We start from the raw sequence: 9,737 nt of genomic DNA on the forward strand, positions 1-9,737 counted from the left end.
ACTGATGTCATGCAGGTAAGAAGGTCATGCAGCTGGGCTCCGCATCAAGTGATCGGGCCCCAAGAACAAAGAGGAGCAATTTTATTTCACAAATATTTCAATCTCTGTATAAGAATAATTACAATAATCACATTACCCTCAATAAATGTCCCTATTGTAGTCATAGTCAAGGCTGGAACCAACTGGTCAAGACAGGCAACTGTGCTGGGGCCCCTGAAAGCTCCAAGCTTACTGTTTGTCAAATACTTCCTATGTTTCATATTTCTAAATTTATTTGTATTTAATTAAATTTACAATACATCATGAAGCTGGGTAATATTCCAGTATAGAAAAAGTGTACCCAAATCACTGGCAGTGGGAATAAATGGGGATTAGGTGGGACCAAAGTCCTTTATCTGTGCACAAAGTAAACAAGTAATAAATGCATTTATTTGTGGAAGTGTCAGGGTGGAAAAAACTAGTGTCCCCCTGTAGAATGACATTTGGCATTATATAGCCCAGACATGTGAATATGTGTCATAGCCTGTACCAAAGAAAATCTTAGAACAATCAAAACGTCTCAAAGGAGCATTCAGAGTCACTCGCACCCACACATGAGATCATCTCCTGGAGTCGGATCATACATGAGCACATGATACCAGGAGTAATGGGAAGTGGAAGTGGTGTGAGTAATGTAGTAGTTAGCTTGAGCTAAGGCTGAGTTCAGGGGAAATCACCAGCAGTCCGTACACATTAGCTTTTACATCTCCAAGATGCTGATCTAATTTGTGCTTATGAAAGGAAATGAAAGACAATTGCATTAGCACTGATCCTTCTGCCAGGGGTGATTCACACTATTTGAGTCTCCTTTGTGTCATCTGCAAGCAATCCACTGTGAGGATATGATAACTTACTACTGTGTCCAGGGTGAATGAGTGATTCCCTTGGATCTGAAAGAGAGAGGTCTGATGAGAATGCCACAGTCTCACATCAGTTCTGCTATAAATGTGAAACATGTCTTTAATAAATACAGCAAAGTGTCCCGGCCTCCACACCTGACTATTTATAATAAGGAGTGTTTACATTTTTATACAGTTAGACTGCTTTAAATACGATTTGTAAATGATTAAAGCAGCAGTTGGTGGCATTTATTCTGCCAGGATAATTTTGAAAGTTCCAGGTGAGGTGTCACAACTACGAATATCTTTGTTTCTTTTTTTTCTATGTCCTTATTGAACTTGTATGTTGCACACCGCTGAAGAGCTGCTAAACATTATTACCCTGCTTTGTGGGCATGACAATAAAGATCTATTCCATTCCAAAGTGTGTAGTAACTTCTAATTTATTGTAGCAAGCAAATACAAATCATAAGTGCTGACAGATAGTGTTTGGGCATGGGCAGTCACTCACTACCAAAATAGATTTGGATACAGATCAGTCATGATATTGGATAGATGGCTAGACCCATGGTAGGATGTTAAAAAGTACATGAGGATTATTTTGTGTGGTGTGCAGATCATATTTTCATATTCAAATCATTATTTAACTTACATATACCTAAAAGTGTATTTATATGGTAAAGTAAATGTTTTGGTGGTATGTCAAAAGAAATGATGGCCACCCTTTAGCAAATTATGTTGAATTACAGTTGGATAAAGGTATTGTTTGGTCCAAAATCTCTCTTTACAATGATTAACAGTTTATTTAACCATGTCAGATAAGTACTATCTTAATTCTTATTATGTTTTTTTTGCTTTTTGATCTGACCTCTTCCTGAATGATTCAAAGAGTGTTGTTCATATTCAGTTTGCTTAATTTTTCTTTTGAGAAATTTTGTTTTTGAGAGATAATGTATATATATAATCTATTTTATTCATGGAGCAGTCTTTGTATTGTAATTGTGACTTATTTTATTGCTCTGTCTGGATATCAGACATTGGCGCCTCAAAAAAGATTAAATAAATAATTAAATAAATTCTGGATTAAAAAAAGGTTTTAATTGACTGAATCAATAACTGAGTTTTATGCCACTAATGATGTGATGTTATTCAGGAATTACGGAAGAAAGTAGTAGCTTGTATTCAGAGTACATGTAAAAAAAAAAAACATATATATATATATATATATACAGACTCATGAAAAAGTGATTCAGAATTATTTTTACAAAATCTGTTCTGTTTTACATGAATTGTATGAATCTAAATGTTTATCTTGGAGTAGTTCATGTAGACACAGGCAAGCTTGCCCTCTTGTGGCAGTAGGGTGGAAACAAAAATGCATCAACATCCAAATCACATTTTCTGATCCCTGTTGTCCCAAAACCCCTTGTAGTTATTATCATCTTCATACTTTTAGAGTGGCATTTGCTAATCAGGTAACATTTTATTACACTGTCATATTGTTGCAGTGTTTTTGTCGTCTAAACATTTGGTGATTGTCAACAGTGATATACAATAAGATTTTAGTAGGTCCTTTTTCAAGTATATCTGTGCTTTTGAAGTGTTGCGTTTAACAATCAATATAGATTGTGAAAAGCTACACAAGACAAACACAAGAGTGAGGAAGCAGATCAATGAAGCAGATTAAGGAAGAAAGAATTCAATAGGACATAACTTACAACATTAGCAAAAGGGGAAAATGTGAGATCAGCTAAACTCTTCCAGCTGAACTGATCAGCCAGATAGCAGATGAAGAACAACAGAACTCTATGCATTTGGGTTGAGGGCTAGAGGGAAGTCACTTGAGGAAGGCATATGACAGCACCCTGGAGCTTGGGAAAACCCACACTCCAAAAGTACAAAGATTATGTGGTATGATGGATCAAAAAATGTGTTAGCTGTACTGTAAAGCCCTACCCCGCCCTTAATATAGAATAAAAAGTTATATGGTATGTACTATATGGAATTTCTGTAGAGGTGAATTACCACTAAGCTATTTAAGACATTTTTATCCCTACATGCGTCACACGTGTACAGTGTGTCTGATGACACAATTAACACCATGCAAATAATATACCACAATGATAGCAACCATGCATTATTAGGTTATTTTGTCGTTTTATGGCTTTTCATGATTGTCCCAATTTATTTTCATATTTATGTCACCAAAGAAGCCTTTCAAGTAGAAGTACCTTTAAATAAGCAAATATAGTACAAGCCTAAAGAATTCACTGAATTTACTGCAGCATCGTGGCAGTCAGCACACCAGCCCTTAATAGTGCCTACGCAGTCATGCCTCTCAAGATAAAGTGATGAAAAATCTTTAATTTTAGAAAATTTTAAAAGTAGATTTGTGTAGATACTAGCTGCCCTTTGAAGCACATGGCGGTCAGAAGGGTGAGATCTGATCTTGTGCTGAATAGGATACATAATATAAATTTGATGCGCTGGTTTTCACTACCTCAGGCTGAGTGACATCAAAGGTAAAGCAGTTAAAGTGATTCATTGTCAGTTAAAGATATACACACCAGCCGCATGTGTCATGAAGCAGTTTGGAAGTTGGACGGTTTTACAATAACTGACCTCTTTTACTCAACATTTACTAAATCAAGCACACCCAATTAATGTAGCATCACTGTTTTATTCATTCTGACTTGTGGGTAAGTCAAAGGCTAATGACATTACTGTAGATGTTAGTGTGAAAAATGGTCAACTTGTCCCAGTCCATTAGGTCTACATATCATGTGCCAACAGTGTAGCTCCAGCGAGTCTGTATTGAATCACTCTGACCTACCAGTACTACTCTTTGCCTGAGTGTGTGTGTAGCCAGGAATACTGGCTTAGATTAGTGTTGGAGTGGAGAATTCAAAATTGTTGAACGATGCTAGAGGTATCTCATGTATGGTTTAAACTCATTGGAGCTGTTTTATGAGGTGAAGGATACATTTCATCCAAATGTGTCTCCAGCAAGCAAATGTTTTTACCAGCAAGTACAGAAAACAAAATGATGCACATGCATAAGACATGCAAGCATGAACACAACAGTTACCAATGCAGGCCACCATGCAAGGAGTCATAGTATTGAATGAAGTAATAGCCAATTATGTTCATTCAAAACCTTATTCATTGGGGAAAAAAAATTTCATGTGTCCTTTTAATATACATACCCTGAGAGGTGGAAATAATGGTGAAAATAATGGTGATTTTTATTTCGAACACTTTCACCTGCCAAAACTTCAAAAAATGATTCTGGCTTTTTTCAGTCATAAGTTGTAAACACAGGAGAGAAAACCATTTAAATTTAAACCATTTAAATTAGACTTAGGAAATGGACCACCAGAGTATATTCTTTTCGCTTGCCTCTAAGCGCTTTCATACAAATAGTTTCATTTGAAAAGAAGAAATGCAGTAGTTGGTAGTCTCAAATATCACACTCACAGTGTTAACAAACACACTGGTGGTCAATTGCTTGCAATTTTTAAAACATTACTTTTTGTTACAAACCTACTCACCTAATTAACTCAGTATTTTGGTTAACATTGTCTGGGCTAAAATAACTTTTTCCCTATTAATCCTATCCTGATAGATGAAAAATATTGCAAACACCAAGAGGTGAGTTTGATCCCTGGACCTGCAGGGCAAATCTGATTATGGAAAGTGAAAGAGCAGCCTTTGTTTCAGCCTCATTACCACCACTGAGCAAGGCCCTAAACCCCAACTGCTCCAGTGGAGCTGCTCAGTGGCTAACAGATTAGACTGTGGTTGCACTGGGCAGCAGGTGTGACAGCATTGCTCTCAGCAAAATAAAGTTTAAAGACGATCCTGCATAGTGTATGTCACCTAGAAATATAGCATTGGACACTATTGTTTGTTAGATTATGGTTCCTTGCATATTAAAACTGAGATAATCCTGTTCGCCATTTATATTGTATGTTACATGAATATGTGTGATTTAAAATGAGCTAAGGGGAGTGTCACACCTGTACTGCCAGAGCCAAGGAGTGTCCGTGTGTGTCAGAGACAATTTATATCAAGGACCAAATAGTCATACCCTTTTCTTTTGCAGAATCAGCTCTGCTTCCAAGTTTATCTAAGAAGCAGTGACTTATGAACCAACCAGGGCTACAGAATCCAACAGACACATACAGAATATTGCACAAGGCAAGAAATGCTGTCACCATTTATGGTAATGAGAAACTAGAGCAGTAAAAGCTGGGTTGGCAGAGGAGAAATCAATCAACACATCAAATAACAACAGCATATAGCAAGTCTGAGCACAAAGTGTGGCCAGCCGCATAACGACCAGAAGAGTGATGATCAGAAACTCCACCTGAGTGTCTTCATTAGTAACGATTGTCAGTTGACTGGTCACTGCACCAGGATAATGCAGTTTACTGTGCTTGAAAATGTGACACTTGTTATGAAGACAAATGAGAAAAATAAATTTTCTTCCAGCATTTCCGATGTGTATGGCCTGGTCAGAAGGGATGCTGGCACATTCCTTTTGAGTGACACACTGATGCACAATGCTTTAACAAGGTAATGGTGTTAACGGTTATTTGACATTAATGTCTTTCAATTGTTTACAAATAAATAAAATTATAAATTATATTACACTTATACCAATTGTCACAGCCATGGCTATGCCTCAGTATTTTTCCTTTGTGGTTCTGTTTCCCTTTCCTGCCGTGCTCCCTGTTTGTCTCTGTGTCTCTCAGGATTCGTCCTCACCTGCGTACCTGCTGTCTATCAGCTTGTCACCTCTCATGCATATTATCCCCTCTTTGCAAGATTATTGTCTCTACTACGGTGGTAGTTACATGATTAAGGCCTAAGGTTCCAATTAAATTAAATCAGCACCTTTCTAAAACAGTTTCAGGAGAAAAAAGGAATTTATAACGTTCATGACTGTAGAGTTTATTGCAGAACTGTTTTGTTAGACTGCATTTGTGTGCCTAATGAAATGGTAGTAATGACCAGTCCAGGTCATAGTACCCACATCCAGTGGTGGGATATAACTAAGTAGCCTACATTTACTTACACAGTGTACCCAAGTACAAATTTAAGGTATCCATTTCATGACACTCCTACTTCCACTTTTCTACCTTTCAGAGGGAAATATTGTACACTTTACTTCACCACTAGTTAATTTACAAATCAAGGTTTTACGTAATAGTATTTTTACAGTGTGGTATTGGTGGTTTTACTTTTAAGTGAAGAATTTGAATACATCCACCACCACTGCCTTAAGCTGGATTCAGCTCTTAGAGTTTATGTGATATCATATAGCTTATTTTGGTAAAAATAAACCTGAAAACAAGGTCCAAATAAGCAGGACTTTCCTAGCATGTCATGCCTAGGATCATGGGTTGGGATGAACTGTGTCCATAGGTCTCATATAGCTTCTCTATTGTATTTAAGAAATCAGGATTGGACTTGTCAGATTGCATCTAATAATTAACTGTCCAACAGTAGTGATGCATCATGTAGTAAATGCCATGATGCCCAGTTTCAATTGGACATCTGTTGAACTGTATATGCACTCATTTCAACTACGTGATGGATTAACGATTTGATGTTATTTTTCATACGCGTTATCTATTGCAGCACAGATTTACATGGACCCTGCCTCTGCAGAGTGAGATCACAGAGAACTAGATTTGTGCTTTCAAAGTGGCACATGCTGTTAACAGACATTTGACTAAATTTGATTTCCCACTGTAGGTGCTGTTGTAATCAAGTGATTACATTTCTGGATGTTACCATATGATCAATCCCATTTGCACTATAAGCTACGGAAATCATTGTCACTGGGATGAGGGTTGTTCCACCTTCAAATTTTAATCTTCAGTCATGGTCCTTGGTGACCTTAGCTTGGACCATGTGATCCTTGATTATTTACACTGATGTCACAGGTTGGTGCTTGGCATCAGCTGTGAGATCATTTGAAATAGATTTTCATGTTGATCCAATGCCTCTGTTTGGAAATTTTAGGGTCACTTTTATCTATTTAGTCCTGAATACTCGTGCGTGCTTGTTTGACTTGATGAGTTACAGCATCGCCCGGGGGCCTGTCGTCGGCTTTAAAACAAACGAGGTTTTCCTGCTAGACCACTGGTCGTACATCTCACCACTAATTGTATTCTGCTGTGTCTTTCGTTGAAAGCAACCAAAAGCCTGAATGGAGGTTCACTGCGCCACGGAGACGAACGGAAATGTGCTCATGGATACTATGTTGAGCAGCTGCATTGAGTATAAACATAGGGATTCGGGGAAAGAGGAGAAAGACTCGACAGAAGATCCAGATTCGACCAAGACGTTTTGCATTGCAAAGGCTTACAGCACCATACTGAGCGAGCTTGGAGAGAACGTCGAGCGGGAGGGGCTGTTACGCACACCATTACGCGCTGCCAAAGCCATGCAGTTCTTTACAAAAGGCTATCAGGAAACGACCCAAGGTGAGTATGCATGGAACATAAACATTTTACATGACAAAAATGCGGCAAAAATCTAAGTTCTTAATTGTATAAACCTTGTCTTTGTTAAAGTGATTGCAAACGCAACTTTATACAAAGACATTTAAGAAAGGTCCTAATTAAATGTAAGAAAAACCATATGATAAAGGCTTGTTGTCTTTGTTCATAGGATTCGAAAAGAAAATATATTTTTCACATTTTACATTATAATTACTTGCTCCAGTAAGAAAGGATGTCTAACTGGCATTTCATCTCCACAGCAATCTTGAAAGATGCAATCTTTAATGAGAACCATGATGAGGTGGTGCTTGTCAAGGACATCGATTTGTTCTCTCTTTGTGAGCATCATCTGGTGCCCTTCATTGGCAAGGTAATTAAAATTCTGCCCTATTTGGATTCATGATGTGTTCTTCTTCTTCTCTTAATTATCATGATTGATTGCTTTGTTTCATTGTCAGGCTCACATAGCATACCTCCCAAACAAGAAAGTGGTTGGTCTAAGCAAACTTGCAAGGTAAATGTTGACAAGAGACACACATGCACACCCTGACCCAAAACAAACAAAAAAACCCCCACTGTATTTTTTCCCCTACTCTTCCAGGATTGTTGAGATATTCAGCAGGAGGCTTCAAGGTAAAATGTGTGATTCCATCCTTAAATGTTAATCTTTCCTATCTTTTCTCCTCCATTTGTTACACTTAGTGTGTGTTTTTTTTTTTTTACCACAGTTCAGGAGCGTCTAACCAAACAGATAGCAACAGCCATCAATGAGGCGTTGGAGCCTGCTGGAGTGGCAGTGGTCATTGAAGCTGCGTGAGTGTTTACTCTTTGTCCTATCCCAAACAGACTCAAATGTATTTTCAAAAAAAAGATATGTGACCTGGTTTTACTGAGTCATGGCTATTCTTATTGTGGAAGGTAAACTGGCCAAGACCTATAAGCTTGGTTTTATGCTACTGTATATGCACCAAATTAATACTTGTAATTAATGGGATGAACCTTGACAATATAGATGCAAATTTCCTGAATATATCTGAGTCACTTTCAGCAACCTAATCGAGAATATATAAAAGGTGATATAGTCGCTGATAGAATAAAGTGTGGAGATCTATAGTCTTTGTTGTTGTCAAAAACGTTGCAACATGCAAGTTCTTCTGTGTACATCATGCGCTTTTGGCATTTTATTCTAAGTTAAGTGTCCCTTTTAATTTCAGTCACATGTGCATGGTGATGAGAGGTGTGCAGAAGATGAACGCCAAGACTGTAACAAGTGTCATGCTGGGAACGTTCCAAGAAGATCCCAAGAGCCGGGAGGAGTTTCTTTCTCTGACACTGGGGAAATTTTGAGGTTTTTCATCCCAGCAGGCAGTTCTGCAGAGGGAAACGTCCACTTAATAAAAAAATGAATTTCTGTTATATCTGTCTATCATATTTGGGGATGGTTGTGGTGTAACTTCAACTGATACACAGAATAATCTCAACCGTCATTGGAATATGAAGTCTGTTACTAAGAAGCAATGGCTAAAATGTGCTTCAGAAACATTGCATTTCATTTGACAAAATGAACATGAAAGGTGATTATTTTTATTTATTATTACTGTAAACACATTTTATTTGTTATTCCAGAATATGCTATGAAATTGTATGCTGTTATACATTTTTACGAACAATACGATCCTTAACTGTGATGCTATATGGTACTATGTCTGTGCACATTGGATTCTAATTTCAAAATGTTTTGATATATCGATGTGAGATATGTATTTTCATTCACAAATCAATAAATTAATAATAAATAAATATTACTGCGTTTAATTTTGCCATTACTTTGTTTTCTGATTAGTCCTTTTGGTTGCAGGTTGGGTGGTAATAACTCACTAGCCAGAACTTGTAAACAGTAAACACACAGACAAACCCACAACTGGCCCTAAATATATATTTCTGAGATGCTTAATTGAACTGTGAAGCTAGGGTAGCTGATTTAATCCCCCAATAGCAACAGTGAGTGTGCAATAGTTGAAACGTGTGCATGTTAAAGTGCCCTCTCATATCAGAGTAAAAAGCAGAAAGGTGAGGGATAGTCTCTCCAAAAAAGTAGCCAGCAAGTGGCGCTCACGCTCCAGAGATCAACATATCCTTGTACAGACTGAGTAGTGGCATAAAGAGTAAATTAAATGTCACCAACTTTAAAGGAACATAAAGGATCTGTGTGTATTATTCAAACATGCCTCAGAGTTTAATTCTGTTGACGTGCTTATCAAGTCAACCCAGTGATGTCAGCCATAATGAACATGAATGCCTTTAGTTCCAGGAATAAACACTGGAAATGTTCATTTCACAAATG

General features: G+C 37.5%; 1 protein-coding gene across 1 annotated transcript; it reads left to right on the forward strand.

The window, feature by feature from the left end:
* The first annotated feature begins 6,961 nt into the window (after positions 1-6,961).
* Positions 6,962-9,296, forward strand: LOC119917219 (GTP cyclohydrolase 1-like). Its single transcript, XM_038737427.1, has 6 exons — positions 6,962-7,375; positions 7,654-7,763; positions 7,852-7,907; positions 7,995-8,026; positions 8,122-8,206; positions 8,608-9,296. The coding sequence occupies exons 1-6, from the start codon at positions 7,099-7,101 to the stop codon at positions 8,738-8,740; spliced, it is 693 nt and encodes a 230-aa protein (XP_038593355.1). The 5' UTR covers positions 6,962-7,098; the 3' UTR covers positions 8,741-9,296.
* The last annotated feature ends 441 nt before the right edge of the window (positions 9,297-9,737 follow it).

The sequence above is a fragment of the Micropterus salmoides genome, unplaced genomic scaffold (assembly GCF_014851395.1).
Source record: "Micropterus salmoides isolate LMB-PRFRI ecotype aquatic unplaced genomic scaffold, ASM1485139v1 Ms_hic_scaffold_22, whole genome shotgun sequence".
Classification (NCBI taxonomy): Eukaryota; Metazoa; Chordata; class Actinopteri; order Centrarchiformes; family Centrarchidae; genus Micropterus; species Micropterus salmoides.

Excerpts from the sequence above, each read along its gene's own strand:
- LOC119917219 (XM_038737427.1), top strand. The coding sequence starts at position 7,099 with ATGGAGGTTCACTGCGCCACGGAGACGAACGGAAATGTGCTCATGGAT. Across the intron at positions 7,376-7,653 it reads CTATCAGGAAACGACCCAAG|CAATCTTGAAAGATGCAATC; the intron begins GTGAGTATGCAT and ends TCATCTCCACAG. Across the intron at positions 7,908-7,994 it reads GGTCTAAGCAAACTTGCAAG|GATTGTTGAGATATTCAGCA; the intron begins GTAAATGTTGAC and ends CTACTCTTCCAG.